The 27,326-nt window shown below is 51.3% G+C and overlaps 17 protein-coding genes across 17 annotated transcripts; 8 read left to right on the top strand and 9 right to left on the bottom strand.

The window, feature by feature from the left end:
- Positions 1 to 389: 389 nt before the first annotated feature.
- BCR37DRAFT_352441 (kinase-like domain-containing protein) lies at positions 390 to 1,169 on the bottom strand (the record flags this gene model as incomplete). Its single annotated transcript, XM_040868128.1, has 1 exon — positions 390 to 1,169. A coding segment is annotated over one exon (780 nt), but the record flags the coding sequence as incomplete, so codon positions are not given.
- A 210-nt stretch (positions 1,170 to 1,379) lies between these two features.
- BCR37DRAFT_352484 (dynamin-1-like protein-like protein) lies at positions 1,380 to 3,577 on the top strand (the record flags this gene model as incomplete). The annotated part of the gene is made up of 4 exons (XM_040868132.1): positions 1,380 to 1,592; positions 1,635 to 2,819; positions 2,862 to 3,370; positions 3,409 to 3,577. 4 exons carry the CDS (start codon positions 1,380 to 1,382, stop codon positions 3,575 to 3,577), a joined length of 2,076 nt encoding a protein of 691 aa, XP_040722158.1.
- A 41-nt stretch (positions 3,578 to 3,618) lies between these two features.
- Positions 3,619 to 5,823, bottom strand: BCR37DRAFT_403842 (P-loop containing nucleoside triphosphate hydrolase protein; the record flags this gene model as incomplete). The annotated part of the gene is made up of 5 exons (XM_040872039.1): positions 3,619 to 3,841; positions 3,882 to 4,156; positions 4,195 to 5,437; positions 5,475 to 5,577; positions 5,658 to 5,823. The coding sequence occupies 5 exons, from the start codon at positions 5,821 to 5,823 to the stop codon at positions 3,619 to 3,621; spliced, it is 2,010 nt and encodes a 669-aa protein (XP_040722157.1).
- A 361-nt stretch (positions 5,824 to 6,184) lies between these two features.
- On the top strand, positions 6,185 to 6,909 carry BCR37DRAFT_196792 (Snf7 family). The gene is made up of 3 exons (XM_040866344.1): positions 6,185 to 6,533; positions 6,574 to 6,860; positions 6,899 to 6,909. The coding sequence occupies exons 1-2, from the start codon at positions 6,285 to 6,287 to the stop codon at positions 6,763 to 6,765; spliced, it is 441 nt and encodes a 146-aa protein (XP_040722156.1). The 5' UTR covers positions 6,185 to 6,284; the 3' UTR covers positions 6,766 to 6,860; positions 6,899 to 6,909.
- A 166-nt stretch (positions 6,910 to 7,075) lies between these two features.
- On the bottom strand, positions 7,076 to 7,882 carry BCR37DRAFT_331787 (mitochondrial carrier domain-containing protein; the record flags this gene model as incomplete). The annotated part of the gene is made up of 1 exon (XM_040867036.1): positions 7,076 to 7,882. A coding segment is annotated over one exon (807 nt), but the record flags the coding sequence as incomplete, so codon positions are not given.
- Positions 7,883 to 8,118: 236 nt separating this feature from the next.
- On the top strand, positions 8,119 to 9,440 carry BCR37DRAFT_196144 (uncharacterized protein). Its single transcript, XM_040866342.1, has one exon. The coding sequence runs from the start codon at positions 8,256 to 8,258 to the stop codon at positions 9,093 to 9,095; it is 840 nt and encodes a 279-aa protein (XP_040722154.1). The 5' UTR covers positions 8,119 to 8,255; the 3' UTR covers positions 9,096 to 9,440.
- Positions 9,091 to 11,482, bottom strand: BCR37DRAFT_384273 (MCM2/3/5 family-domain-containing protein). The gene is made up of 5 exons (XM_040870206.1): positions 11,444 to 11,482; positions 11,153 to 11,406; positions 9,825 to 11,114; positions 9,673 to 9,785; positions 9,091 to 9,635 (listed from the first exon to the last, which is right to left on the bottom strand). Exons 2-5 carry the CDS (start codon positions 11,237 to 11,239, stop codon positions 9,146 to 9,148), a joined length of 1,980 nt encoding a protein of 659 aa, XP_040722153.1. The 5' UTR covers positions 11,240 to 11,406; positions 11,444 to 11,482; the 3' UTR covers positions 9,091 to 9,145.
- On the top strand, positions 11,385 to 14,800 carry BCR37DRAFT_384272 (Vps54-like protein-domain-containing protein). The gene is made up of 2 exons (XM_040870205.1): positions 11,385 to 14,622; positions 14,662 to 14,800. Exon 1 carries the CDS (start codon positions 11,641 to 11,643, stop codon positions 14,467 to 14,469), a length of 2,829 nt encoding a protein of 942 aa, XP_040722152.1. The 5' UTR covers positions 11,385 to 11,640; the 3' UTR covers positions 14,470 to 14,622; positions 14,662 to 14,800.
- BCR37DRAFT_352467 (COX5A-domain-containing protein) lies at positions 14,512 to 15,000 on the bottom strand (the record flags this gene model as incomplete). Its single annotated transcript, XM_040868131.1, has 3 exons — positions 14,512 to 14,622; positions 14,662 to 14,824; positions 14,870 to 15,000. The coding sequence occupies 3 exons, from the start codon at positions 14,998 to 15,000 to the stop codon at positions 14,512 to 14,514; spliced, it is 405 nt and encodes a 134-aa protein (XP_040722151.1).
- Positions 15,001 to 15,380: 380 nt separating this feature from the next.
- BCR37DRAFT_384271 (uncharacterized protein) lies at positions 15,381 to 16,699 on the top strand. The gene is made up of 3 exons (XM_040870204.1): positions 15,381 to 15,866; positions 15,907 to 16,050; positions 16,092 to 16,699. The coding sequence occupies exons 1-3, from the start codon at positions 15,474 to 15,476 to the stop codon at positions 16,551 to 16,553; spliced, it is 999 nt and encodes a 332-aa protein (XP_040722150.1). The 5' UTR covers positions 15,381 to 15,473; the 3' UTR covers positions 16,554 to 16,699.
- BCR37DRAFT_384269 (uncharacterized protein) lies at positions 16,273 to 17,081 on the bottom strand. The gene is made up of 2 exons (XM_040870203.1): positions 16,973 to 17,081; positions 16,273 to 16,929 (listed from the first exon to the last, which is right to left on the bottom strand). Exons 1-2 carry the CDS (start codon positions 17,059 to 17,061, stop codon positions 16,659 to 16,661), a joined length of 360 nt encoding a protein of 119 aa, XP_040722149.1. The 5' UTR covers positions 17,062 to 17,081; the 3' UTR covers positions 16,273 to 16,658.
- A 21-nt stretch (positions 17,082 to 17,102) lies between these two features.
- BCR37DRAFT_352408 (alpha-1,2 mannosyltransferase) lies at positions 17,103 to 18,290 on the bottom strand (the record flags this gene model as incomplete). The annotated part of the gene is made up of 2 exons (XM_040868122.1): positions 17,103 to 18,051; positions 18,097 to 18,290. 2 exons carry the CDS (start codon positions 18,288 to 18,290, stop codon positions 17,103 to 17,105), a joined length of 1,143 nt encoding a protein of 380 aa, XP_040722148.1.
- Positions 18,291 to 18,505: 215 nt separating this feature from the next.
- On the bottom strand, positions 18,506 to 19,531 carry BCR37DRAFT_384263 (uncharacterized protein). The gene is made up of 3 exons (XM_040870202.1): positions 19,294 to 19,531; positions 18,992 to 19,258; positions 18,506 to 18,953 (listed from the first exon to the last, which is right to left on the bottom strand). Exons 1-3 carry the CDS (start codon positions 19,519 to 19,521, stop codon positions 18,570 to 18,572), a joined length of 879 nt encoding a protein of 292 aa, XP_040722147.1. The 5' UTR covers positions 19,522 to 19,531; the 3' UTR covers positions 18,506 to 18,569.
- Positions 19,532 to 19,689: 158 nt separating this feature from the next.
- On the top strand, positions 19,690 to 20,959 carry BCR37DRAFT_384261 (uncharacterized protein). Its single transcript, XM_040870201.1, has one exon. The coding sequence runs from the start codon at positions 20,153 to 20,155 to the stop codon at positions 20,843 to 20,845; it is 693 nt and encodes a 230-aa protein (XP_040722146.1). The 5' UTR covers positions 19,690 to 20,152; the 3' UTR covers positions 20,846 to 20,959.
- Positions 20,960 to 21,029: 70 nt separating this feature from the next.
- Positions 21,030 to 23,902, top strand: BCR37DRAFT_196152 (cation transport protein-domain-containing protein). Its single transcript, XM_040866343.1, has 4 exons — positions 21,030 to 21,338; positions 21,381 to 23,771; positions 23,815 to 23,825; positions 23,865 to 23,902. The coding sequence occupies exons 1-2, from the start codon at positions 21,213 to 21,215 to the stop codon at positions 23,622 to 23,624; spliced, it is 2,370 nt and encodes a 789-aa protein (XP_040722145.1). The 5' UTR covers positions 21,030 to 21,212; the 3' UTR covers positions 23,625 to 23,771; positions 23,815 to 23,825; positions 23,865 to 23,902.
- BCR37DRAFT_395686 (putative eukaryotic translation initiation factor eIF-4A subunit) lies at positions 23,737 to 24,982 on the top strand (the record flags this gene model as incomplete). Its single annotated transcript, XM_040871657.1, has 3 exons — positions 23,737 to 23,771; positions 23,815 to 23,825; positions 23,865 to 24,982. The coding sequence occupies 3 exons, from the start codon at positions 23,737 to 23,739 to the stop codon at positions 24,980 to 24,982; spliced, it is 1,164 nt and encodes a 387-aa protein (XP_040722144.1).
- BCR37DRAFT_384258 (phosphatase 2A regulatory B subunit-domain-containing protein) lies at positions 24,946 to 27,129 on the bottom strand. Its single transcript, XM_040870200.1, has 2 exons — positions 26,936 to 27,129; positions 24,946 to 26,891 (listed from the first exon to the last, which is right to left on the bottom strand). Exons 1-2 carry the CDS (start codon positions 26,957 to 26,959, stop codon positions 25,038 to 25,040), a joined length of 1,878 nt encoding a protein of 625 aa, XP_040722143.1. The 5' UTR covers positions 26,960 to 27,129; the 3' UTR covers positions 24,946 to 25,037.
- Positions 27,130 to 27,326: the final 197 nt, after the last annotated feature.

Raw genomic sequence — 27,326 nt, 5'->3', positions numbered from 1 at the left:
TTTGTGACAGCAGAATGCGATCGTCCATGCGCCTGCTGCTCCTTTGAGCTGTTCAAAAGTCGTTCTCGTAGGATTTCAAGCTTCGCCGAGAGTGGCGAAAAAGCTATGCTTCTGACACTTTCGAGAGTTGAGCTTGCGGCTTCGCATCTTGTCTCATGCGACGCCAATATACAGTCCCTTGCTCCGGGTTGTGGTTTGTCCGACCGGTCGTGATCAATTTGGCAATCTCTTGGGCGAATGGTAGCGAAATCCCACTGGATTTCACAGAGTGTGCGCGCGGCGATCGTATTGTGCGTAGAATCAATGGATTGATCTCGTGTTGTGCTTCTCTTGCCACCTAGGTTGAGGACACGAGCTACCAGGAGAGACCTAGACTTGGCTGCTGTCCCAATGAATGGATGCTGAAGCAACTGGCTGGCGTTTGGCCGTTCCGATACCGTCTTCCGCAGGCATAGGTCGACAAAATCTTGAAATGACGAGGAAAACGATCGAGGCAGAGTTGGCGACGCTTGTTTTGGTATGAGGAATATTGCTCTCATTGGATGATAGTCTGAGAGAGGTGGTTCTCCCAGCACTATTTCGATTGCCGTGATGCCGAGCGACCAAATGTCAGCCTTAGAATCGTACCCTGCCTGCTGTATCACTTCTGGCGCCATCCAGAAAGGCGTACCGACGAATGTATGTCTTCGCGACTTGTTGGATGATAGTTGAGAGGCAACACCAAAGTCAGCAAGCTTGACGACGCCAGTGTCAGAAAGCAAAATATTGGCTGCTTTAATATCACGATGAATTTTGTGTTGGCCATGCAGATACGCTAAGCCATGCAATAGTTCGCGAAGCAGTACTGCCGCCTCGACCTCGGAGAACGGTCTGCTCGCCGCTATGATGTCTAGTGCCGAGCCCCCAGACATGAATTCCATCACTATCCACAAAGTGTAGCCGTGAACGAAGCTCTCAATGTATTTTGTCACGTAGCGTGGATCGCAATCTCCAAGCAAGGCAATCTCTTGTTGGATCTCGACAACATCCTCATCGCTTGCCTCAAGATCAATATGTTTGATGGCAACTAGCTGACCAGATGCGCGGATGCGGGCTTTCCAGACGGTGCCGAAGGATCCAGAGCCCAATTTATCGAGTATCTCGTAGCGAAGGCTGGGATCTTCAGGCATTTTACTTCACTTACGAGCAGCCAGTTTAAATAGTCCAGCAAGCAGAAGCCTCATTTGCCAATGATCCCAGCAGAAACACTATTCCTATAGGCCGTGTGTTGTGATGTGTGTTCTGCGTTTCAAGCTCGGACGCGCACACGAAACAACACTTTCGCCAAGTTCACACATCCGCGCACTCTACATCTCGTCGTCTTGCGCGCATCTATCACAATGTCTGGTGCAGGCGTCATGGATCCGGCGCTCATCAAGACGATCAATCGTCTTCAAGATGCATTCTCAACAGTCGGCGTAACGAATCCTGTGGACCTGCCTCAAATCACCGTCATCGGCTCTCAAAGCAGCGGCAAATCTTCTGTACTTGAGAACGTTGTCGGACGAGACTTTCTTCCTAGAGGCACTGGCATTGTCACACGGCGCCCGCTGGTCAGTACTGCTCATATAAGAGATCAATTGCTCACAAGCTAGGTCCTGCAATTGGTCAATCGTGCAGCAACGCCAGCGACGGCTAATGCAAGCGAAGTCAAGAAGGGCTCAGATGCCAATGCCAATGCAGACGAATGGGGAGAGTTCCTACACATTCCCGGCAAGAAGTTCCACAATTTCAATGAGATTCGCGATGAGATTGTCAGGGAGACTGATGCCAAAACTGGCAAAGGGCTCGGCATCTCGCCGGTACCTATCAACTTGCGCATATACTCTCCGAATGTCCTGACACTGACATTGGTTGACTTGCCAGGCTTGACCAAAGTTCCCGTCGGGGATCAACCCAAGGACATTGAGAAGCAGATTCGGGATATGATTCTCAAGTACATCACGCGGCCAAATGCAATCATTCTTGCTGTGACTTCTGGCAACACTGATCTGGCCAACTCTGACGGATTGAAGCTCGCACGCGAGGTGGATCCAGAGGGAACACGAACCATTGGTGTCTTGACAAAAATCGATTTGATGGACCAAGGTACCGATGTGGTAGACATTCTCGCCGGTCGTGTTATTCCCTTGAGACTCGGTTATGTGCCTGTTGTAAATCGCGGTCAACGGGACATTGAGAACAAAAAGGAGATTTCGACTGCACTAGATGCTGAACGCGAGTTCTTTGAGAATCATGCTTCTTATCGTTCCAAAGCACAGTACTGCGGTACGCCCTTTCTAGCCCGCAAGCTGAACACTATCTTGATGCATCACATTCGCAACACTTTGCCAGAAATCAAGGCCAAGATTGGATCAGCGCTCAGCAAGTATCAGATTGAGCTATCTTCACTTGGAGACTCCATCCTCGGCAACAGTTCAAATATGGTACTCAACGTTATTACCGAGTTTTGCAACGAGTTCCGGACGGTGATTGACGGCAATAGTCAGGATCTCTCCAGTATGGAACTGTCCGGTGGTGCCAGAATCTCATTCGTCTTTCATGAACTCTACGCCAATGGTGTCAAAGCAGTAGACCCATTTGACATTGTCAAGGAAGTTGACATTCGAACCATCCTCTACAATTCCTCGGGATCTTCGCCGGCCCTATTTGTCGGCACAGCAGCATTTGAAGTGATTATCAAACAACAAATCAAGCGATTCGAAGAGCCCAGCATCAAATGCGCAAGCTTAGTATATGACGAGCTCGTTCGAATTCTGACGCAACTTCTCTCGAAACCTGTAAGCTTATTGATTCTCAACTCATTACGCGCTAATCTTTAGATTTTCAAGCGATATCCAGCTTTGAAGGAGAAATTCCATCAAGTGGTTATTGCCTTCTTCAAGAAAGCAATGAACCCAACAAACAAACTAGTTAGCGATTTGGTCGCCATGGAAGCATGCTACATCAACACAGGCCATCCAGACTTCCTCAATGGACACCGAGCAATGGCAATGGTCAATGAGCAAAGAAATGGTTCAAAGCCCGTGCAAGTCGATCCTAAGACTGGCAAGCCTGTCCCTGCTAGTCAGCAACAGTTGCCCAATTCGCAGTCCCTGGACACTTCAGCGGAGAATGGCGGATTCTTTGGCAGCTTCTTTGCATCGAAGAACAAGAAACGCATGGCTGCGATGGAGGCGCCACCTCCAGTGCTTAAGGCTTCTGGGACCCTATCCGAGCGCGAATCTATCGAGACCGAAGTCATCAAGCTATTGATCAATTCTTACTTCAACATTGTCAAACGGACCATGATCGACATGGTACCAAAGGGAATCATGCTCAATCTTGTGCAGTAGGTGCTAATCTTTACATTCCTCAAGCTAACATTAGGGCATGTAAAGAAGACATGCAGCGAGAGCTGCTCGAGAATCTGTACAAGAGTGACGTTCTCGATCAGCTGCTCAGGGAAAGCGATTACACAACACAACGCCGCAAAGAGTGCCAACGCATGGTGGAATCATTGACGCAGGCATCAGAGATTATTGCCGAGGTTGCATAGATGATCATCTTCCGTAGCATCATGAGTTAGACTTGCAGACGCTATGCTGCATACTTGCCTTGCAGTTGCTCATATTTTGACCGCTGCTGGGAAGAAACACTGGGTCTGACTTTGCTGAAGGCAATTTCAAAATCAGCTCCCGTGATCATAATGCTGGGTATGACATCGTCAGCATTTGGCTCTCGTTCGCTGATGTCCTTGTATACTGCGGACCTCAGTGCAGCGACAGCAGCTTCTCGGGCAAGTGAGGCGAGATCGGCACCACTAATCAGATTAGCATTGTCATCTCGATAGTTTGCCATACCTGAAGTTTTCGCATCTCGTGTCATGGGCGATAGTGCGTAAGTCAATGACTGCATCAAGTGGGGAGTTTGCCGTCAATTTGGCCAAGATCTCTGCGCGCTCGTTTGGAGACGGCAAGCGGACGAAGAGCGGTTTGTCCAATCTGCCAGGCCGCATCATGGCAGGATCAATGATGTCTGGCCGATTCGTTGCGGCAATGACGAAGACTCCTTTTCTATCGCCAAGGCCATCTAATTCAGTGAGAAGGGTATTGACGACTCGTGCAGAGGATTCAGACTGAAAATTAGCGAAGCACAAGACGGAGAGGTACTCACCAAGGAGTCATCACGCCGAGGAACCAGAGCATCAAGCTCGTCAAAGAATATGACACATGGCGCACTCGCCTTTGCCCGTACAAAGACTTGTCGCACGGCACGCTCCGACTCGCCGACATATTTGTTGAGTAGTTCTGGACCACGAACACTGATGAAATTGGCGCGCGACTCATTCGCAACAGCTTTGGCCAAGAGTGTCTTACCACAACCTGGTGGACCCCAGAGCAAGACACCAGCCGGTGCGTTAATGCCGACAGCTTTGTAGAGTTCTGGCCGTTTGATGGGTTGCACAATCGCCATCTGAAGTTCAACTCGTATGTCTGTCAGCGCACCAATGTCAGCCCAAGTGACATCTGGCACGATGGTAAATCCTTCTCTTTTGGAAGAAGGCTGTATCTGTGGCAATGCCTTGAGAAAATCTTCTTCCTGAATGAAGATACGTTCTAGTTGTTCTGCCGGCAGTGCCTCTTGATGTGTGGCGAGAAATTTTGCGATGCCAGACAATGGCCGGTCCTCTGTTACTAATGTGTCGGGTATTGGTGCCTCGTCTTCTTGAATGGTGAGCTCGCCCATATCCATGACGTCCATAGCGGCTGTTTTGGTAGCTGCTACCGTCACTGACACCTTTGGCTGATCGGCACTTGAGGTGCCTTGTTGTAGGCCCAGGAAAATGCGCTTGATGGCCATTACACCGGCCGCTGCAGTCAATGCGCTCAAATCTGCGCCGACAAAGCCAGCGGTCATTTTAGCAAGCTTGCTTAGGTTTAGAGCGCCAGATAGTCTGAGGTCCCGACACAGGACTTTCAATATCTGCTCCCTCGATAATTCGCTCGGCACCGACATGCAGATCTCGCGGTCGAATCTACCAGCACGGCGCAAGGCAGGGTCCAGACTATCTGGTCGATTGGTGGCGCCGATAATGAGTACTGGTTTTCCATCAGTCTTGTCGAGTGATAGGCTGTCCATGCAGGTGAGCAATTGTGCAACAATGCGACGCTCCATTTCTCGCTGAGCATTCTCTCGCTTTGGGGTGACGGCATCAATTTCATCGATAAAGACAAGGCATGGCGCCAGCTGCTTGGCCTCTTCAAAGAGCTCTCGAACCTTCTTTTCTGATTCTCCGGACATACCAGAGACGAGAGAGGGTGCGCTGATGGAGATGAAGGGGAGCCCAACCTCGCCAGCTATGGCTGTTGCAAGCAATGTTTTGCCGCAGCCTGGTGGCCCATGTAGAAGGATGCCACTATCGTTAGAGACATTATTGATGATGAAGAGCATACCGTGGTGGTGGAACGCCGGTGTACGTGTAGACCTCCGGGTGTGTCAAGGGCATGACAACATTCTCGAGCACTTGGTCAATGCAATCGTCGACTCCACCAAGGTCTGCAAGACGTCGATCTGAGTGAGGATCCCTTGAATCGTCCACTGGCAATCAGTACATATTTCTGTGTTGGAACACTCACCTTTTGCGCGCTTCACCCTGACCTCGCGCCCGTTGACGCGCTCTTTGCGCTTGCTACCAGTCTTGCCAGCAGGAGCAAGACCCGGCGTATTGGTGCCATTTGTGCCTTCCGAGGTCTTTGGCGGGACATCCTGGCTGTCAGCTTGATACAAGTTGTGATGGCGCATACGTGAACACTAAAGTCATCATCATCTGATATATCGACAGTAATGGCTTCCGCTTGGTCGCTCGCTTCCAATTCACGGCAAACAGCGTCAATTGCTTTTTCCACCAGCGCTTTCTTCTTCCGTGCGAGGCCTCTGTCTCTGGCAATCACATAGTTGTACACGCGTATGCGACTTAGAGGTTCATCGGTTGTCGCCTGCGCCTTGTATTCGCGCACATGCCGCTCCACTTCTCGTCTCAGCTGTAATTCCAGCGTAGCCATTGGTGCACGATGCTCAACAAGCCGACCTTGAGCCTTCTAGTCCTCTGGGCCTCTCCTAGGTCTCTCCCTAAGGCGTTTTAGCTCGAGTGGTTGTCACAACTTATCAGAAAAAGGCGAAATTCAGCCACACCTGGCGACAGATCCAGGTCACGGAGCACTGGGGACGCTCCATTGCTCTTTGTAGGTCATAGACAAGAGTCAATGGGCCAGTCATCTAGTCGAGCAGTCACGAGCCAAGATCGTGCAATACTAGACATGAAAGTCCAGCGCGACAAGCTGCGTCAGTACCAACGGCGGATACAGACCGTGCTGGACCGTGAATTGGCTATCGCAAAAACTTGTCTGGCCAAGGGTCAGAAGGAAAAAGCAATGTTGGCGCTACGGCAGCGAAAGTACCAAGAAGGCCTCCTCGAAAAGACGGATCAGCAGCTAGCAACGCTTGAACAATTGGTATGCATCTGTGTTACTCAGCGCATCACTCATTGCTTAGACATCCTCTATTGAATTTGCGCTAGTGGAGAAGGATGTTCTGTATGGCCTGCAGCAAGGCAATCAGGTCTTGCGAGCCATCAACAAAGAAATGTCGATCGAGCGAGTTGAAAAGCTGATGGACGAGACGGCCGATGCAGTGGCATATCAACAAGTGCGTCTTACTCTACATGGCTTATGCTATCGAGACTAATGGAACAGGAAATATCCGAGCTTCTATCGCAGCGGATATCCAATGCAGAAGAGGAGGAGGTACTAGCAGAGTACGAGCAACTGCAAGCGCAGATGGTGAGAGGGTCTCTTTCCGGGCGGTCGCTAATGCACAGAACCCACTGCCAGACATGCCAACAGCGCCGAATCGGATACAGATGCCAGAGGCACCCTCGCACAACATTGCCAATCGCGTCGAAGCGCAAGAAGTACGCGTACCGCTTGCTTCATAATCAGGCCGCAATTTGCGCATCCGCACTTGTGCCGTCTTGTCTCAAATGTGCAAGGATGGCTTCAAACAGACTGAAATTGATGGAATTGATGACACCCGTGCGAATGATACTCACGCTGCAGCCGCGATAGAGCTTGCGAAAATTGAGTGGCATGACTTTTGCCTCTTGGCGACCTTGCAGCACGTTCCGCTGATGCCGTGCCTTGAGCGTATCGAGTGGATATACGCAAACCCAAGCGACAATGCCGCAGCTTCCACCGGCGATAGCGATGGACGTTGCAGAATTGGGCACTTCAGGATGTTTCTGAAGGGCTCGTTTTACAAGGACATAGCTCGAGAAGAAGACGCCCGTGCCAATGCCATCGCGAATGAGCTGCCAGTGGATTCCAGTCCAGAAGCCTGGTAAGCCGAAACGCCGGTAGATTTGCTTGGCTTCGTGCCAGGTGGTTGTTTGTCTAGCAGTGACGGCACCTTGTGTTGGTATGGCATGTGATGAAGCCCGTATGAGCACGGAGAGCTGACTCGAGATTTTGGTGAATTCAAAGGGAGCAGCAAGCAAGGCAACGGTGAGACCTGCCACATTACCGCTAAAGAATGGATGAATGCCAGCTTCGCGCATCCTAGAGTAGATGGAGAATGAGATGGTCCGCGCAAAAGTTGTTGTGACAAGAGGTGCCGCCAGCCCACGGAAGAAGCCTCCTAATTTCTCTGCTTTGTAGGTACGAACGACACAGTCTGCGATACCATTGTAGCGAAATGTCTGCATGCGCGATTTGACAGAGTCAATTGGATGGCCGCATGTGGTCGAAGCAAGAGAGGCGAGAGCAGCAGCAGTGGGCACTGCATAGCGATCATCTGTAGCGGTCTTTGTACCTATAGCATTGCTGTTTGCTGACATATATAATTGGTAGCCGTGCCGTGATCAGCTCGACGGTCTGTAATTTGCAGCGATGAAATGAGGGTTGAGATGAAAGCTATATCCGATCGAAGGACAGATGAGCAGGCCGAGGCATAGATCTGGCCAGTAGTAGCAGACGTGTCACCAGAAGTAGGCGCATCAGCTCGATCTTTTGGGTGTAGTCTTCAGATGCACGTGCAAGCGACCTCCGCAAGTGTCGAGTGCAGCTAGAACTACTGCTATCGCCATCAACCTGCAGCGTCAACACAACAAGGCCCATTCCCTGCCTGATAGCGGCCTGATAGAGGTATAGTTTCGTGACGAGCAGAGTATCTAGCGCATCATGTCCACTTCACCGGCCAAAGAGGCGGCAGCAACATTCCCGACGACACCAGTGGCACCACCAAAGAAGGCGCCAGCTGACCCGAATGTCGAAACGCTACAGGCGGCCTTCCCAGATATTGATGCAGCTGTCATCAGTGCAGTGCTTATGGCGTCAGGGCAGAATCTCGAGCGCAGTTTCGACGCGTTGCTAGGGATGTCTGACCCGAATCACAAGCCAGACATGCCTGCGCCTGCACCGACATTGTCTGCTGAGCAGCAGCAACAGATTGAAGCAGATGAAGAGCTGGCGCGTCAGATTGGTATTGAGGATCGCGCCTACAGGAAGTTCGCCAAGACGCAGCGGCAGCGACAGCAGGGCGAGGCGAACGCGAACCATGAGCCAGAGCGTAGTTTCCTAGATGATGAGCTGCCAGTCATCAAGGAGACCATCATCCAGGGCTTCAATGAGACAAAGACAAAGGTGTCTGGTTTCCTGGCGAATTTGAAGGAGCAGTACGCGACGCAGTTCCAAGAGGCGCCGCCATCCACGAGTGCAGCACCGCGCGCTTCCTTCGATAGGCAAAGCAGGGGCGAGCCTGATCGTCCGCGTGCCAGCATGGCCTACGAAGCGGATCCAGATGCAGTGGCTGTTTTGGATGAAGACTTCAATGAGCTCGAACTACACGACGCTACCACAGTCAAGCCATCGAAGCCAACAAAGCCCACCTCAGCCAATAGTCAGGAGGCTGCGAAGGCACGAGCACAATCGGCGAGCAAGTGGGAGAAGATTGAGCCGCAAAAGAAGGCGACACCAGCGCCCTTGTCAGATCGCGACAACTTTGACATTGGTGATGAATAGACATTGCTGAACGCTTCCTACAGAAAATACACGTTTGACGAAATGACACTTCACACGCCAGATCTAAAGACTTGCGCGCCTTGATTGCGCATCTGAATGGTTTCCCGTCGCTCCATGATGTGCAGAGCGCGTGTGAGTGCCGAGACTGTGTAACCCTTGCCATTGACAAATTCTTTCATGAGTGTTGCATAGGATGTGCTCCATCCGATCGGTAACCGGCGACGCAACTCTTCCTCAATGCGATTCACCTCATCCACCAGCTCCTGTCGGGTCGTAGCGCCTTCGCCCACTGCTTGCATAGTGGATGCCCGGAATAGACGAATCGCCTCATCCACATGGCTCTCAGTGGCAATCGGGCTCAGTGTCAACTTGGCAAGCGACTCGGTGATGCGCACAATCGCTTCAAGTTGACGAATCGTGATTGGGATACTCGAACGCTCATTGCTGTCCTGTTCAACTTGCTGTACTTGCTTGCGAATGGAAACAAAGTGACTTGAGAGCTTCTCTGCTGCTTCACTCGATAGGCGTGGAGCACAACGACTGTTGTTAGCGAATGACAAGAAAAAGAGATTCTTACGTCTTGCAGTAGCTGACGTAGCGACGCATCAGGTCGATGGGGATCTCACCCTCAGCAGCTGCTTCTTGCGTCTGCCTATTCATGTGAATATTCATGACGTGCTGGGCAATACTCTACCAAGTTAGTGGAAGCGTATAGCGATAGTAACTTACCCTGTCACGAGCATCGTTGTGGTCGTCCTTGACAATGAAGATCATATCGAAACGAGAGAGAATGGTTGTTTGGAAGTCAATGTTTTCGCCTGGGCTTTTCATGTCGTCGTAGCGACCAAAGATGGGATTCGCTGCAGCCAGTACAGATGTACGCGAGTTGAGAATGGTCGTGATACCGGCTTTTGCGATGGAGATGGTCTGTTGCTCCATGGCCTCGTGGATAGCCACACGATCTTCGTCCCGCATCTTGTCGAATTCGTCGATACACACAACGCCACCATCTGCCAAGACCATGGCGCCGCCTTCCAAGAAGAATTCTCGTGTAGTGGCATCGCGTTGCACAGATGCAGTGAGACCAGCTGCACTCGATCCCTTGCCAGAGGTGTAAACGGCGATGGGTGCCACTTTTTCCACAAATTTGAGGAGTTGCGATTTGGCTGTACCTGGGTCGCCAAGAAGCAAGACGTTGATGTCGCCTCGCAGTTTCATACCATCAGGCAATATCTTTTTGGAACCACCAATCAGCAAACAAGCAATGGCCTTTTTGATGTCGAGATTTCCAAAGATACTTGGAGCAATAGAATGGGCAAAGACATCCGGCAAGTTTGGGTTGCGCGACATTTCCAGGAAGGTCTCTTCTTCCTGTGCATCAAAGTTGGCGAGACCCTTGATGCCGTTGTCTGACATGACTTCAATACCAAGAACGCGTACATAGGCATTCCTGATTGCAATGGCACCAGCAGCTTTGGGCTTCTTGCTGCTTTGGTAAATAGAGTAGATGCCTATCACGGTGCACCTGCTGCCGGGCGTGACTTTGTTTGTAAGGAATCGGTCTGCACTCAGCTCAATGTGTCTTGGGAGTTCTCCCACAGGCACCATATCAGGTGCCTCTTGAAGTTTTAGCTTCTGCTGGTCGACAAAACTACACTTGTCGTGTACAATGACGAACGGATCGAGTGGGCAGTCCAATGTTTCTCCAGCGGCGCCCTCATTGTCGCAACGTCGTGGCAGCTGTACGCCAGCAAAGCCCCCAGAGACGGGCAGTGTTTTGACGTGGCGACAGGACTTACACATGATTTGTAGGCGTGTTGCCTTGGAGAAGAGAACACCCGCGCCAATGACAATACCCGGCACGCGCACCAATTTTGAGACATAGGACGCGTTGAGGTCACGAATGGAGAGAAGATTCTCAGTGGAGGAGAGGGTTACTTGGCAGTCTGAGATGGCAGAAACGTCACCACTGGCTGAGTAGAGCATTTGGCGCGCAACTTTCAGGGCTGCGCGTTCAAACTGCGGGTTAGCAAGTCCATAGAAAGTGTGTCGGTCGCGTACGAGTGGAATGATTTCTGTTGGCTCTGCAGCAAGCCGATGGGCGAGTTCTTCGTCATAAGAAATAACATGACCGATATCGACATTGAGACGCGGCTGTCCCACAAGGCAGTTCTCACGGAGCTGTTGCCTGTAGATGAAGGCGCGATCTAGTTGGAACTCTTGGATGAACTGAACAAGCGTTGCCTCTGTGGCCGTAGCTGAGCTCTCTGCGCGCTCTTGATTGAAGACACTTGCGGTGTATACGCTCGATCTGATGTTAGCGTGGTTCGTCTATACACAGTCCCTGCCTGTCGAACATGATGTCTGGTCGCTGTGTAGATGAATTGAGTCGCGTTGAAGTCAAGTTTGGGCGCGTCGCGAATTATATCACGTGGGCTGTTGCTGCACTGCTACTACTGCTACTGCTGCTACTGCTGCTACTGCTGCTACTGCTGAATGTTGCTAGAATGCTAATCTGAATGCCAAGTAAGCTCAAGCTCTCATCATGAATGGAGAGGAAAAAGTCAAGCCTTCAAGCTTGTCCATCTCTGCTCTTATAAACCACCCGAATGCCTCTGCCAATGCAGTGAGGCCAGGGCTGAGAGACATTCCGCCCGTGACACTCTCACCAGTTCCTCAAGCTACAAGTGCAGACTTTCAGCACTACATACAGCAGATTGCGCGTGAGTATGAAGATTTTACCTTGGCTAAACAAGCGGGTCTCAAGCAGCATCTCGCACATGAGAATCGCTCCCTCAGAAGGCCAAGGACCAGTTCGCTGGCGACAGGCACTGAACTCCTCGAAGCCAATGTCGCTCATCAAATTCCAAAGTCTATGGCCTATGAATCCTCGCGCACCTCTATGGATGATCGAGGGTCTGTGCTCTCTGGCTCTCCCACAAGCGAAAAGAGTGGATTCAGCATAGACGAACAGCCTGCACTCTCGCAAATCTTCTTTGACCCCGAGTTTGAACTGAAAAATCCTCGTACATTTGATCTCGTTTGTACCAATGCACAAGTCAAAGTCCATCACGAAGGTGGCGCAACAAAAGTATCGCTGAGTGGCAGCTCGAGATTGCAAGAAAAGCTCTCGTTAGCTATGGATGCGGTAGAAACGGATCTCGTTGAAGAGATTGCTGCAACAGGGCCGGCCATCTTTGAAGCAATCCAGAACCTCGGCTCGCTTGCTGAACAAACTGCACGATGCACCGAGCACCTCGATGACTTGCGAGCTGAATTCCAAGGACTCGGCCATGATAATACAGATGCAGCCATTCAACTTGCCAAGATGAAGACGGAACACCAAAATGTGCAATCCCTCAGACAAGCAACGCAAACGCTCTCCATCATGTCGCAGCACTACGCTGCAGCCATGAGTGAATCGAGCCATCTTTCCGCTGCACTAGATACAATGAAGGAGTTTGACGCGTGCTGCGCTGCGAATCCTGCATTAGCACAAACGGCCGTGGTAAAAACCATGAAGGCTGCCCTGGTTGTGCAGCGAGAACGTGCCTCTGAACGCCACGCTCAGTCGGGTACTGCTGCGCTGCTGGATATACTTGGGGAGAGCATCCAAGCTTACAACCTTGAAACACTCGAAAGGGAACTTTCGCGCAAGCATTTGCCGCGATGGCAAGGGATCCGTGGTGATGCTGTTGCCGCAACGGAGTCAAGACCAGATACGCGAACGCGTCTCATGAGCAGACTGCAAGACTTACAGTCCATGTCCTTGCTTGAGCCTGTATTTGCCGGGTATCGTGAAGCACTCAACAAGCAAGTCAAATCGTTGGCGAAACGACACTTGCCTAGTGGCGATGACACAGAGTCGCTTGCGAGTAGTCGCACTGCAAGGCGATCTACTGCAGACAAATCGGCGAGTCTTGCCAAAGCACTACGATCCATGACAACGGAAGAATTCAACCTGTTGCTATGCAATGTCTTTCTCGAGACTTCAAGATTTCTGAGGAGTGTGGTTGAGCAGCAAAAAGTACTCATTGACTTTGTTGCTTCTGCTGATCTGGATGCAGTGGTGCAATCACGCTTATTTATGCAAGATTTGGCGCCCTCCTTGGCAGATCTCTCACAGCGCCGTATTGTCAAGGTGTTGCAAGTGAGAACGGCAGAAACGCTGCGTGCATCGTTACTGGATTTTGTGCGGTACTATGAGCTCAATTACCTCTTTGCAGCAGAGTGCGAGACGTATGCGGCGACCTCTCGAACGAACCACAGTGAGTTGCTTCAATCACAAGCACGGGACTGGTTCGGGGAAGTGAGCAGGCAGCAGGTTGCGATATTGACAGCGGCGCTTGAAACGGACAATTGGCAGCCTGGGAGTGTCCCTCTATCAGCACAGCAATGCGTTGATTTGCTACAAGAAGTGTATCCTGGCAGTAAAGCGCAATGGCTGCAATTGGCGTTGACGGGAGACGAAGCAGCATCGGTGAGCAAACACGTCATGCTCGCTGATCAACGCTACATGGTTCCAGCGAGTACCGTGACGCTCTTGCTCGATGTACGCTTGCATATTCTTCTACTCTTGCGTATGCCTGTCATTCGCAACGATGCGCTCGCGAGTCTTGCTGCTCATGTACGGTTGTACAACGACCAGACCTGGCTATTGATTCTCGGTGCCGGTGCTACAAAGACAGCGGGTCTTGAACGCATTACTGCAAAACACCTTGCGATTGCCTCGCAAGCCATTTCCTTGGTCAGTGGTGTCGTGTCACGGCTGCGGGTCTTTGCAGAGGGTGTCCTTGGTCCGTCTGGTTTGGCGGTCAAGTCATTGAGAGAGCTGGAAGGTGTGTATGCTGGGCACCGTGAGGAATTGCTCGAGAAGCTGATTACCATTATGAATGATCGAACACGGGCACTGTCCACGGTCCTGACGGGATTAGATCTCGAGTCAGGTTCAGGCGATGCTGCAAATGAGTACATGGTGACCTTGGTCAAGGATACGACCATCTTGTTTAAAGTGCTCAGCAAGTTTCTGGACAGTGCGTCGCTGCAGCGCATCATGTCGGATGTCGTTGCATTTGCTGAGATGCATCTTGCAGCAGTAATCAAGGGCAAGATGGAGGGCGGTTCGGCGAAAGCTGCACAGGTCATTGCCGTGGATAAGGCGTACTATCTGAGCAAGATTGGCGCGTTGCCTGGTCTTTTGGAGATGCTACAGGCGCCATTGGGGCAGACGCTGGGAGTGCCGGAGGATTTATCGGAGGAGGGTGTTGCTGCTCCATCAGAAACTGTGGTCATGGAATTTGGGGATGCAGCTGCGAATGTCTCACCAATACCAGAGAGTATACGTGATGACGAGCAGATAGAGAAGCAAGAGTGAAGCAGGTGATGGCATTGATCTACAGTGGACTGTTGCAGCTTGTTACTTGATGAGATCCTCCTTGAGGGAGATGCCGAGCTCCTCACGGAGTGGCTTGAGTTCTTCTAGGTACTGTGCGTACTGTCCCTTGTTTTCAACCTTTTGCTTGATGCCCTGGATATTAGCGTCAGGACATAACGAAAAGAAAAATACCTCGAAGATGCGGACAGAGGTAGCAAAGTCATTGACTCGCCTGGATGCGCGCAATGCCTGCTCAATCACACCGGGTGAGGGTACGAGATCATAGGCGAAGCAGTTGTTGAGACCGCGCTGGAGTTCAAAGAGATCTTCCACGCCGGCAAAGAACTTTTCGTACCTGGCATTGTGTTAACAGGGGAGTGTGTCTTGAGCAAGTGTGTACCTCTGGGAGAAGGACTCGAAGGATTCTTCCTCTGCGTGTGCGGAGTACGCCCGCTTTGAGAGGATGGCGGTGCGGAGTGGGGATGTACGGTAGGCAAGGGGAGCTGCGTTACGTAGTGCGGTACGGAGCATGGTGGATGGGGTTGCCTGTGCTGGTGCTGGGCTGGTGCTAGTAGCCTGATGCTGCTGTTGCCTGTTGCCTGTTTGCTCGTTGGCTGACTTGCTTGCTTCAGTCACGTGCAGCTCACATGTAATAATTGCAGTGGATGAGTGCCAGAGTGCCAGTAGAAAGTGTGCAGTGCCAGTAGACAGTAGACGCAGTAGAGATGGCTGAGAAGTAAACTCGAACCCAAAAGGAGAAAGGAAACTGCACAACCACGAGCACCAACATACTCTGCTCTCTCGCTACTGCCAAAGCACCACAGACGGCACAGCAAGGGAAGACTTGTCAGGTCCAGTCAGGAGCCACACGCACCATATCAACAGGCAAATCCACACCCAAACAGAAGAGCAAAAAACGAATCAAAACAACATCACCCACAGTCGCGTCAACACGCACCTAGCCCTTCCCACCTGACCTCTACATCAAGGCCTCCACTCAACAAATGACCTCGCTGCATTTCCCAACCATCGACAGGCCATTCGGCTTCGACCTCTGGTCCACCTTTGACTCCACCCTCTATACTTTCACAGGCTTCAAAGCAAGTGCCTTCCGCTTCGTCCCCGGCAAGACACCCCTCTCCACCTGGCAAGAGGTCGTCGCCATCATCATTGCCTACTATGTCGTCATCTTCTCCGGTCGCGAGTTTATGAAGAACAGGCCAGCCTTCAGGCTCAATGCCTGGTTCCAACTCCACAACATCTTCCTGACTCTGGTCTCTGGCTTCCTCTGGGCCTTGCTCTTTGAGCAAATCTTCCCAATCGTCGTTCGTCGTGGTGTTTTCTACTCCATCTGCAATGTTGGCGCGTGGACACAGCCTCTCGTCTTCATCTACTACGTGCGTCGCGTCTTTCTATACAAACAATACTAACACGCAGCTCAACTACATCACCAAGTACATTGAACTCATCGACACCATGTTCCTCTTCCTCAAGAAGAAGCCTCTTGCTTTTTTGCACACGTACCACCACGGTGCAACGGCAGCCTTGTGCTGGACGCAACTCTTGGGTCACACCTCTGTCGTACGACCTCTTTCTTGTTGCCAAAAGATTACTAACATGAGTCCTGGGTGCCCATCCTCCTCAACTTAACCGTGCATGTGGTCATGTACTTTTACTACTTCCTCTCAGCACGCGGTATCCGTGTTTGGTGGAAGGAATGGGTCACACGCATTCAAATCATTCAATTCGTGCTGGACCTCGGATTCGTTTACTTTGCCTCCTACACGCACTTTGCCATCAAGTACTTCCCCTGGGCACCCACCATGGGAGATTGTACGGGTGAGGAGTATGCAGCACTCATGGGATTGGGGATCCTCAGTTCGTACCTCCTTCTCTTCATCAGCTTCTACATCCGCGTCTACACCAAGCAAAGCCCCAAAGCAGCACGTAAAGCGGTGTCGTCGGGGGATATTGCCATTGACCCGAAATTTAGTGATGCCGTGCAAGCATCCTTGGAGGACTCGCCAAAGGGTAAATCAACGGGTATCGGTGCTACCGGCAGGACTCGTTCGCGCAAGGCGTGAGCATATAAAAAGGAAGGCGGTGCACATCGGACAGGAGTAAGAAGGCAAAGATTCAAGTCGCTCTTTATAAGTAGATGCTCGTTCGGACCCTTACAAAAAGACTCATTAGACTAGTAGTGCTTGAACTTGCTTCACTGTGATGCCAGATGCATAGAATAAGGCATACACTTGGTTCAGTGAGAGCACGTACCCCAACACGCCAGGGATCGTGCCTTCCTGAAATTGAAGAACCTGGGTATTCCGCTTGAAGAAGGTGAAGGAATACTGTAAAGCTGCTTCTGCGATCCATAAAACAGTTGTGATTTGTGCATTCAGCTGCCGAGCGCGAACACTGGCCGCAGCTGTCCTTTGTGCCTCACTGGCCTGCGTTGGCGTCCTGCTTGTTAGAGAGCGCATTGAGCTTAGCAGAAAGATCTGACGTGAATTGAGCATAGCGCAGAGCAAGACGAGGCAAGATTGAGCGCAGCACGGTAAAGAGGATCGCAGCGCCTAGAATCAATGGCAGCATCGTGTGAGTGCTGACAATGCAGTCAGATTCATGCTACAAATTTACGTGAACGACTTCTTTGACGGGCGCTCCACATTATCAAACCAGACGGGCTTACAGTCCTCATTATCCAGGCCCGTACCAGGCGCATCCGTCAACTGATAATCACACCCGCTGCACTGCCGATCTGTTGGGCAGGAAAAGAAGGGGATGTGCTGATACCCGATATCATCAAAGAAGTGAATCTTGTGCTTATCCTCCATCAATCCCATGGCAATACTGTGCACCGGTGCATCGCCCCAACGCTCATACATGAAACCACCAGACGCATCCAATGCAGCGAAAAAGTCTTGGTACGGTTTGCTTCGCCAAAACTCCATATTGGCAATCTCAAAGTTGGTCCAGAAGTGACACGTACTGTAGCCGTTTGCAATCCGATGATGATGTTGCCGCGCATCGTCTTGTAGCCAATGGAGAGAGTTGTTGGCATGCAGGTACTCTGGATGCTTCGACATAAACTTCTCCACTGTTGGCCAAAGCGTCCGGATGGACTTTGGCGAGTCATACAGCGAAATCACAAAACCGTACGTCTTCTCATGCATCTCCATGAATTGAAAGACATCATAGTCAATATCACAAAAGAAGTGCACCTCCGGCTCAACACGCCAGTACCACTTGATATGTTCAAGGGCCGGGTGCTTGAAGAAGAAGCCAGAGTTCCAACGACACATTTGTCGATAGCTCAGCAGGTGATGGTACTTGACGTCGTCGTGTTCGAGCTTCGCAAAGGATTCTGCCAGCACTTCGCGATCAATCCACTCGGGTACATCCCAATGCTCCTTGGGGATGAGTTCATAGCTCGTTTTCGATTTTGTCAAGGCAGACGTGCTCTTTTTGAACTCTTCAGTGAAAGGCTCGTCATTGAAGAAGATCCATGGGTACTCAAACTTGCTGTTGAATGTGCGTTCATGGTCTTTGATGCTGCTGATGGCATTTTCGAGTTCAGAGTTGCTGCTAGATTAGTCTGATACATTCAATAGCAAGCGTAGCACATACCGAACAAGCATAACAATGGCTGCATTCGCTCGTTTTGATGTCTTGGGCGGCTTGGCCAGCGGCTCCTGTATCGCTCGCGGTAGACGTTCAATAGGCCTCGGCTCATCCACCGCCTCATTGGCATCAGAAACAGGCACTGGCGCGCGCGTATGAAGCTGCCTTTGACTGCGTAGCAGAAAGAAGAGCGTCAACATGCCAATAACGAGTGCAATGCGAATGACATGCTTTCGCTTTGTCCGTGTGAGGAGGGAGCTGGGCGGCGGCCGATCGCGGGTATGCTTATCGCTCGAGGACTTTGACGATCGCCTCATCTTGAACTGCATCTCATGAGCTATTCAGGCAACACGGCTGAGGCTACCAAACAAACAAGCGCGTCGGGTGATTCAGTCTTGGTTTGTCGTTACGGTTGCACAACTTTGAAATTTGGGTTTTGCTCTAATTCTACATATGTTTGTGTGTGTCTGTATGCTAGCTCAACCAGTCCTGAGCATCTCCTGGCACAAGATCGCCACCTTCTTACGCGTATAGACAGTATTAAGCTGTTGGAACGTGTAAAATTCTGGCCCAGAGTGCGGCTCCTTGGCCCAAGACTCAAGCTGCAATTCAGGTGTCGCTAGCTTCAAAAACTTGTCCATCCAGCTTGACTTGGCAGGATTGGCGACATGGCACATGAGTTCCTTGGGTCCATGCTTTGTCATGACGAGGTGAATGTCCAAAGAACGTGCTTTCGCATGTCGAGAACTCGTTTGTAGCCAGTCCGCCTCTTTTGCAAGGTCATCCATGGACGTCGTCACACTTGATACGCCCCATTTGCCGGCATCGCCCAGGTCCCATTCTTTATAGTCACGTCGAAACATCTATCGTCAGTTTCATTCCTTCGTGTTGATCAACACACCTCTGCAGTCGTAAGGCCTGCATTGTCGCGCTTCGCATCACGCAGCGCACGAAGCATCGCGGCTTCGTTCCAAGTACCAGTGACTGCACTCGCCATGATGCGTGACCGAAGAAACTTGACCATATCGACATCAATGTCTGTCATTTGTTGCGTCAGATTAGCAGTGTCTGTCAAGATGGCACTGAGCAATAGTGGAATGAGCTCTGCTTCACCATCAAAACCTTGCTCTGCCCAGCTTGACTGAAAGTATTGAACCACAAGAGAGCACTAGAATTAGTCAGATCAATGCGAAAGTGTCTTACACAGCTGCCGCACTGCTGTACGATGCGTGGCTTCGCATCGAGGTAGAGGTGTTCGTCGACATGGTGATCAACAACGCCTAGCACCTTGATTTCACTAGCATCGATACCCTCAACTTTGAAATGATTGTGATCCAGGATGCTGCCTGTCAGCTGCGACCATGGAAGGGCAATCATACATCCAGTCCTTTGCAGAAGAAGGGCTAATCTCATCTCTGCAGATAAGGTCATTGGTATCGAGACCAACACTTTTGCAGAGATGCAGCAGTTCAGCACGTAGCCGAATATCTGCACGAGGCACATTGACAACAGGGATGCATTGAGCAAAACGTGTGTCAGGTCTGAGCTGACCCTGTAAGAAGGCATAGCTCAAGGCCGAGATGCAAGAATCGAGGTCGGCCGACTCGTTGCCCACCACATAGGCGAGCTTTGGCAGCTGAGCAGAAGATTGAGCAAGACTGGTTCTACAACTTTGCAGGAACCTTGACAGAGACATGTCAGCTTAGCAGGTGCCAGGAGATGTCGACTGTCGAGGCAGAGTCTTGCTCATGAAGAGAAGCGACGAGATGGACGACGCAACGACCAAGACCACGCCATCTACCCACACTGATCATGAGAGGCACAAAGCCTTTGAAAAGCCTAAGTCCGTATCTCACTGTTGAAGCTCTCAAAACACGCTTGTCTTCAAGCTCAGTCAAGCGCACTGAATCCCTGCATGTAAAGCCTGCAAACCAACTACAAATCTCGCTCCAGCATCTGAAGCTGTTTCCTACACCTGAGCTAGAGGCAGGCAGCCTCATTCCGCCTGTGTATCACTTCTTGTACTTTTTACCGCGTCTCACTGAAGACCAGCTATCGAGCGATGGCGGTGATCCAACATTCAATGCTGGCGGCAGCTTCACAAGACGCATGTGGGCAGGTGGACGCTTCGATTGGGAAGTCAACAATCCTCTGCGTTTTGGACAAACTGTCACTGAGATTACAAGTGTGTCTTCTTTACTGGACAACTTGGCTAACGCCAGGCCTTGACTCTGCTACGGCAAAAATCACCAAGTCTGGGCAACCCATGATTGTGGTCACGGCCAAGAAGGAATATCACAATGAATCAGGCCTCGCTCTGACTGAACGACGGCAATGGCTCTTTCGAGAAGCATCAGAATTGTCAAACTCTGCATCGCCAGCCAAGCCGAGCATCAAGGAGGCAGCGGCGGGAGTACCTATTGGCGAGTTGACTGCTTCTGAAGTGCTCTTGTTTCGATTCTCTGCATTGACCTTCAACGCGCATCGCATACACTACGACAAGGAGCATACGATACACAAGGAGGGGCATCCAGAGGTGGTGGTTCACGCGCCATTGAATGTACTGCTTCTGGCTAATGCCTTCCGGCATCATTCGAAAACGTCGACTGAGCTGACGGGAATGCACTATCGAGCACAGAGCCCGGTCTACGCGAGACAACCCTACAGCGTACTGCTTGACGGTAATACTATTCGAGCTGTGCATCAAGACTCACAGAAAGTGATTATGTCTGCTTCGATGCAGCAATCGGGCTAGACAACCTTTATGTTCCAGTATGATCCTCGTTGGCAGCTGTCATAGATGGCGCAATAGCATATATTCTCTCTTGTAGCTACAGGCCAGCAGGTCTTCTCCAGAGTCCAGATCCAGATCTCAATTTTTCAATTTTGACGGGCGGATCCAGACACCTCGCAAGAGACACTCAACAGCAGCAACACAGAACAGCTCCAGAGCGCTTCATCTGCTCGCGGCGGGCTCTACCTTCCCCGGCCGCAGGCTGTACACCTTTCTTCATTCACATTCTGCTTTTCAAGCGCATCTGTCGCGCCACTTGGCATCGGACGCTTGTATTCTGTCGCCTTTCCCTATTTTCCTCTGACTGCAAGCGTAGACGCCGTGCAGTATGTTTGAGCAGCTCAGAGGATGGAGCGCCAATGTATGGCAGCATCCATCAGCATTGCGACACCTTGACTTTATCGCATGGCACTATCTCTACCTCATTGGCATGGTCTTGATTGGCAGCGGCCTGGTATGGACTCATTCTGCGCTTGTTGTTCCCTGCTGACTATAGATGAGCGCCAGCGGAGGCATCCGATACATTGACGCCCTCTTCATCGCGAGTAGTTCATGCACACAGGCAGGCTTGACGACACGCAACATCAATACACTCACAACATGGCAGCAGGTGGTCATCTACCTCCTCGCTCACTTGACGAATCCCATCGTGATCCATTCTGCAACTGCCTTTATTCGTCTCCACTGGTTTCAGCGACGGTTCGACCACATTGTCAAGGAAACACGCATGCAGCTGAGTATGCGACGCACACGGTCTCGTGCTGTTTCCATCGACCATGAAGAGCGCGGTGTCGGTGGTCGAGAGATTCGCGTGCTGTTTGATCGCACCATTCGGCCTTCCTTTGGACCTCCTCCTGATTCTGCCAATGATGAAGGCACCATGCCTGACCGGTCCCATCGCAGACGACGCTCTTCGATAGCAGAGCGCATCTCTCTCAGTAATATCCTGCCTCGCAAGAACTCTGTCGCCGTAGAGGATGCGGAAGAGCCTATTGTGACGCTGGGCGTACGCAAGAGCCACGAGCAGCGTATGGAAAAGCTGGACTCCATTAAAGGCAGCAATAGCGGTTCTTCAAGGTCAAGCTATCCAACACATGCAAAAGAACCAGAGAGCGAGGCGGATGCGGACGCAGAAGTAGCAGATGCTCGCACAACGAACCAAGACATTCGTTTTGCAGATCTACCTATGCCAAGGACGCGCACAGCCATGGCAGATGAGAATAACGATGCGAATGGTGGCGATTTGCGTCGTAGCCGGACAGCGGATCCAGGTCGCTCCTCTCTCACAGCAACCATTTTGAATTTCGGTCAACGGACCATGACAATGGATGGACCGAGCACTAATCGTGTTGTCCGACGCCGTGCTCAGTCCGGTACACGGCTACCGCGCGTCAGTACTCTGGACCAAGCAGTCTCGAGTGCATTTCGTCGGAGAAGGGATAGTAGTCCTGCGAGTACATCAAGAAGATCACGACAGACTATGACACTGCCGTACATATCCTTTCAACCGACCATCGGCCGCAACTCTGCCTTTGTTGAACTGACTTCAGAGCAGCGACGCGAGCTAGGCGGCATTGAGTATCGCGCTACAAAGACGCTGTGTGTGGTACTCGTTGTCTTCTACGTCGGCTTCCACCTTATTGGCTTCATTTGCTTTATTGCCTTTATTTACACGGCACAGCAGTACATCCCTGTTGTGCAGAACGATGCCGTCTCGCGCGGCTGGTGGTCGGTCTTTACGTCCGCCTCAGCCATGAATGACTTGGGTCTGACACTCAACCCGGACTCGTTTGTTTCCTTTCAGAATGCCTCTTTTCTGCTTCTGGTTGCCTCTGCATTGATTGTCATTGGCAACACTGGCTTCCCGTGTATGTTGCGATTCGTCATTTGGGTGACCTACAAAATCTGGCCACGGGATTCACCGAGGCGCGAGGAGTTTGCCTTTCTACTCGATCATCCGAGGCGTTGCTTTACGCTGCTCTTTCCCTCAAAAGCAACCTGGTGGCTTGTTTCGATACTCGTTGCATTCAATGGCATTGACTTGCTGCTCTTCATGGTACTCGACCTCAACAATCCCGAAATCACAGCCATTCCCGTCGGCTACCGTTTGGTGGACGGCCTCTTCCAAGCGTTTTGCACACGAACCGCTGGTTTTAATGTGGTCAACATCAGCTCACTCCATGCAGCTGTCATTGTCTCGTACATGATTATGATGTACGTCTCTGTCTTCCCTGTTGCCATCAGTATTCGCCGGACGAATGTGTATGAGGAGCGCAGTCTTGGCATCTACTCGCATGAAGATGATACGGCGGATCCATCCTTCATTGGCACACATGTCAGGCGACAGCTTGGATTTGATTTATGGTACATCTTCCTTGCGCTCTTCATCATTTGCATCATTGAGAACCCGAAACTCGGGACAACGGAGGAGGATGGCGTGAGTATCTTCAACATTTTGTTTGAGATCATCTCAGCCTATGGGACAGTCGGTCTGAGTCTTGGGTTTCCAGGCGTGGACTACAGCTTGAGTGGTAAGCTTGCGTCGCTGAGCAAGCTGGTGATTATTGCCCTGCAGATTCGTGGACGGCATCGTGGCTTGCCCCTGAAGCTCGACCGTGCCATCTTGCTGCCCTCTGAAAAGCTGAATGCACGGGAGGATGAGGATAACCAGCTGCGGCGGGGCAGAACGCGGTCCATGTCCATGGGCGGTGATGAGAGTGGTACGGTTCCTGCACCCTGAGTCCTTGTACTCGCCAGTCATAGCAGTAGCGTCTCATCTTTTTCCTTTCGCAGCGACGACAAATTTCAATTTCAAACTTGCATCCAGCACAAGCTTGATTGAGAGCTTACAGATGGCAGATATAGAGACATCAGACAATGTCGCAGTGTATGTACATCGCGTATCAAGTACACGCTTACTAACATCACAGCTCCGCTTCATGTACGCCAGTGACACACCAACAAAGGCGCTAACAAATAGTCGAGGCGATGGGATTGAAGGAGGAACTATTGCGCGGCATCTACAGCTATGGCTATGAGAAGCCCAGTGCAGTACAGAGTCGGGCCATCACGCAAATATGCAAAGGCCGCGACTGCATCACGCAAGCACAGTCAGGCACTGGCAAAACGGCAACCTTTTCAGTCGCTATTCTGCAAACCATCAATACGGCCGAGCGCGAGACCCAGGCGCTGGTCTTGTCGCCTACCAGAGAACTAGCGACGCAGATTCAGAGTGTGATCTTGGCGCTGGGCGATTATATGAGTGTACAGTGTCATGCTTGTATCGGCGGCACCTCGATTGGCGAGGACATCAAAAAGTTGGATTATGGCCAGCATGTTGTGTCTGGGACACCGGGCCGTGTTGCGGATATGATTCGGCGGCGGAATTTGAGGACTCGACACATCAAGATGCTTGTGCTGGATGAGGCGGATGAGTTGTTGAATCAGGGCTTCAAGGAACAAATCTACGACATGTATCGTTACTTGCCTCCTGGTACGCAAGTCGTGGTTGTCTCTGCTACACTGCCCTACGATGTGCTGGACATGACGAGCAAATTCACAACAGACCCCGTGCGTATCCTTGTGAAGCGTGACGAGTTGACGCTTGAAGGACTCAAACAGTACTTTATCGCTGTTGAGCAAGAAGACTGGAAGTTTGATACACTCTGCGACTTGTACGATACACTCACCATCACGCAAGCTGTCATCTTTTGCAATACACGGCGGAAGGTCGACTGGCTCACGGAGAAGATGCGGGAGGCGAATTTCACGGTAGCGAGTATGCATGGTGAGATGCCGCAGAAGCAGCGAGAGGGCATCATGCAGGATTTCCGACAGGGCAACTCGCGTGTGCTCATCACAACGGATATCTGGGCGCGTGGGATAGATGTGCAGCAAGTCTCGCTCGTGATCAACTACGACTTACCCCTCAACAGAGAAAATTACATCCACAGGATCGGACGGAGTGGCAGGTTTGGCAGGAAGGGTGTGGCCATCAACTTTGTGACAAACGACGATGTGCGTATATTGCGAGACATTGAGCTGTACTACAGTTGTCAAATTGACGAACTCCCGAATAACGTCGATTTGCTATCATAGGATAAGCATGACCTCCTGGTTGTTTACTGTACTGGTTGACTATTTAATAATTGCTCTAAGGATGCATCGTGTCCTCGGCCGCTTCTAGCACCGGCTCCTCTGGCATACCCGTCATCCTTTCAACGGCAGGAGCTAGTGGCTGTACGTCTGCCGTGGTTCCTTCGTCAGTTGAAAACGCTTGTGGGTCACCGAGGCGCATTTCCTCAAGACGCTTCCACATACTATCGCGTTCAGCACTCCGTTGTTCTTGCTCAGATTGTGTGACTTTGTACTCCGCGAGACAGGCATCAAAGAGCATCGGGTTGATTTCCATAAACATCCGCATGGCATTGTAGACCATGCCATGGATGGTTCTATTCCAGTGCGTTTTGGCATTCTCATGCAATGCAGCAAACATGATGGGAAGAACGACATTGACATTCTCGCTGACAAGGGTGCAAAAGTACTCATTATTCCAAAAGTACAGCGCCCGTTCAGCGACTTGGAAGTGTTGGCTCGAGATGCTCTTGGCGAGTTGCTGAAACAAGGGCACCTGAATCTTGACGAATTCCGAGGGTTCCATCACTTCAAAGATGTCCTCAATCTCATTCAAGTACATGACTTCCTTGGGTGAGTTGACTTTAGGCCAGTACCGGAGGAGACCGACCACCACTTCTTCCGTCAAGGAAGGATCTTTCTCCAAGAACTGCACAATGCAGTATGCGAGTTGTGGGTGGTAGGTCTGGAGCGAGCGGACCTTGTGCAGGGGAATCAATACGCGTGTCAAAAACATCTTGTGCTCCTCTTTAAGTGGCAGCGCAAAGCCATTAATGATGCTACCAAGAATCTCCAACAACTCTGCAATGCCATTGAACCGTTCAGTCTCATAAATGAATTGGAAGAACACATTGTTGATGGATCGCCGGATGAAGGAGCGGAGGTTGAGAAATTTACCGTATATCCTGTGCAGCGTCGTTTTGAGAAAGTCGCGTTCCCGTGGGTCTTCGCTGTCAAAGAGTTCTAGCAGGTTGAGCACAAATTGATGGTCAATGTAGCCTTTCGCGATATTCGTGTTGAAGTCTGGCGATTCGATAAAGCGCAGGAAGAATTCGTACACGACCTGGAGATGCGGCCATGCGACTTCAAACACGGGCTCGTCTTCTTCCGGATCGAAGGCCTCGCCGTAGCTATTGATGGGCGGTGGAATTTGCCGAAACAAGTTCTTTGAGAACATTTTGATGACTTTTGGATAAAGCGGTTCAGTAATGACATTGCGGTTGTTGGCAACATAATCCAACAACTCATGCAATGCCTCGCGCTTGACCTCTTTGCTCTTCATATCCTGCGACGCATCATTAAAGTCAAAAATGACATTGCACTGCTCGAGCTTTTGCATAAACAAGTCTTGCCGGTTCGAGGTGGGTACATCGTGAAACGCCGGGAGCTTTTCGAGTTCCCGGTTGTCTGAGATGTGGAAGCGCGAGGAGTGCTGCCGACGAGGAGAGCGAATTCCCTCCGCTAAATCTGCCTTGGCCGTTGCTTGCAGGCGATCAAAGGAAGGCGACTTAGATGCATGCCGCGGTGTAATCAGGTCAGCAGGCATGGTCTCTGTGCTGCCGGGGAAGGCAGGCGACTGGGAAGCACTCGGGCTCACGACCAGCTGCGGCGCAATCGGCCGCGGTTTTTGTGCACCGGTGGGTGTGAGCGGTGCATGTCCTGTCTGTGATGCGCCTGTGACTTGTTGTTGTGTAGCAATAGGACTGCCGCCTGATGCTTGTGGTGATTGTACAGCAAGGCCGCCGTCAAGGCTATTCCCGCTGCCTGTCCGTTCAATCTTGGGCTTCTCCTGCGACTTGCTTGATTTATCGTCCTTGTCCTTCTTCTTGCTCTTGCTTGATGTATCGCTGCCGCTGCTCTTTGTGCGCGAGAGCTAGACAAAGTTAGCACCCGTCCATGATTGTGAGGTAGGCATACGACGCGGTTCTTGAAGCCCTTCATGGTGTCGGAGCCAGCCGACTGTCAGCAAGTGGGTGCTGCTGCGTGTCCTTTGTAGATGTATGTATCCTCTTGCTATCCTCCTTGGCCCTTGCTCAGTGCCTGCTCCTGCTGCTTCGTGTCCTGTGTCGTCTCTCTCTGCTGCTGCTGCTGCTGCTGCTGCTTCTGTGTTGTTGCATGCAGTTCCTGCGCGCTGATTGGCTGGCCCACCCACCCACCTCTTGTCGTCGCCTGCTCGTGTCCTCCTCCTCCCTCTCGCGCTGCCTCCCTCCTCTGCTGGTCGTTGCTGCTCGGTTCCTGCTCTTGTCGTTGCTCTCTTCATAGACTCCTGTGCTGCTATACCCACCAGGCACACGCTCGCACTCGCCAC

Source organism: Protomyces lactucae-debilis (genome assembly GCF_002105105.1).
Source record: "Protomyces lactucae-debilis strain 12-1054 chromosome Unknown BCR37scaffold_28, whole genome shotgun sequence".
Taxonomy (NCBI): domain Eukaryota; kingdom Fungi; phylum Ascomycota; class Taphrinomycetes; order Taphrinales; family Protomycetaceae; genus Protomyces; species Protomyces lactucae-debilis.
This window is presented reverse-complemented; position numbering and strand designations above follow the sequence as displayed.

Coding starts and splice junctions, on each gene's coding strand:
- BCR37DRAFT_196792 (XM_040866344.1), top strand. CDS start 6,285: ATGGGCCAGTCATCTAGTCGAGCAGTCACGAGCCAAGATCGTGCAATA. Junction 6,534..6,573: donor TAGCAACGCTTGAACAATTG/GTATGCATCTGT, acceptor CTCATTGCTTAG/ACATCCTCTATTGAATTTGC.
- BCR37DRAFT_196144 (XM_040866342.1), top strand. CDS start 8,256: ATGTCCACTTCACCGGCCAAAGAGGCGGCAGCAACATTCCCGACGACA.
- BCR37DRAFT_384273 (XM_040870206.1), bottom strand. CDS start 11,239: ATGTCGATATCGGTCATGTTATTTCTTATGACGAAGAACTCGCCCATC. Junction 9,786..9,824: donor ACAACGATGCTCGTGACAGG/GTAAGTTACTAT, acceptor CTAACTTGGTAG/AGTATTGCCCAGCACGTCAT. Junction 9,636..9,672: donor TACGTCAGCTACTGCAAGAC/GTAAGAATCTCT, acceptor CGCTAACAACAG/TCGTTGTGCTCCACGCCTAT.
- BCR37DRAFT_384272 (XM_040870205.1), top strand. CDS start 11,641: ATGAATGGAGAGGAAAAAGTCAAGCCTTCAAGCTTGTCCATCTCTGCT.
- BCR37DRAFT_384271 (XM_040870204.1), top strand. CDS start 15,474: ATGACCTCGCTGCATTTCCCAACCATCGACAGGCCATTCGGCTTCGAC. Junction 15,867..15,906: donor CTCTCGTCTTCATCTACTAC/GTGCGTCGCGTC, acceptor ACTAACACGCAG/CTCAACTACATCACCAAGTA. Junction 16,051..16,091: donor TCTTGGGTCACACCTCTGTC/GTACGACCTCTT, acceptor TACTAACATGAG/TCCTGGGTGCCCATCCTCCT.
- BCR37DRAFT_384269 (XM_040870203.1), bottom strand. CDS start 17,061: ATGCTGCCATTGATTCTAGGCGCTGCGATCCTCTTTACCGTGCTGCGC. Junction 16,930..16,972: donor CTGCGCTATGCTCAATTCAC/GTCAGATCTTTC, acceptor TCTAACAAGCAG/GACGCCAACGCAGGCCAGTG.
- BCR37DRAFT_384263 (XM_040870202.1), bottom strand. CDS start 19,521: ATGACCTTATCTGCAGAGATGAGATTAGCCCTTCTTCTGCAAAGGACT. Junction 19,259..19,293: donor TACAGCAGTGCGGCAGCTGT/GTAAGACACTTT, acceptor GACTAATTCTAG/TGCTCTCTTGTGGTTCAATA. Junction 18,954..18,991: donor CAGGCCTTACGACTGCAGAG/GTGTGTTGATCA, acceptor AACTGACGATAG/ATGTTTCGACGTGACTATAA.
- BCR37DRAFT_384261 (XM_040870201.1), top strand. CDS start 20,153: ATGGCGGTGATCCAACATTCAATGCTGGCGGCAGCTTCACAAGACGCA.
- BCR37DRAFT_196152 (XM_040866343.1), top strand. CDS start 21,213: ATGTTTGAGCAGCTCAGAGGATGGAGCGCCAATGTATGGCAGCATCCA. Junction 21,339..21,380: donor TCTTGATTGGCAGCGGCCTG/GTATGGACTCAT, acceptor TGCTGACTATAG/ATGAGCGCCAGCGGAGGCAT.
- BCR37DRAFT_384258 (XM_040870200.1), bottom strand. CDS start 26,959: ATGAAGGGCTTCAAGAACCGCGTC. Junction 26,892..26,935: donor AGGGCTTCAAGAACCGCGTC/GTATGCCTACCT, acceptor AACTTTGTCTAG/CTCTCGCGCACAAAGAGCAG.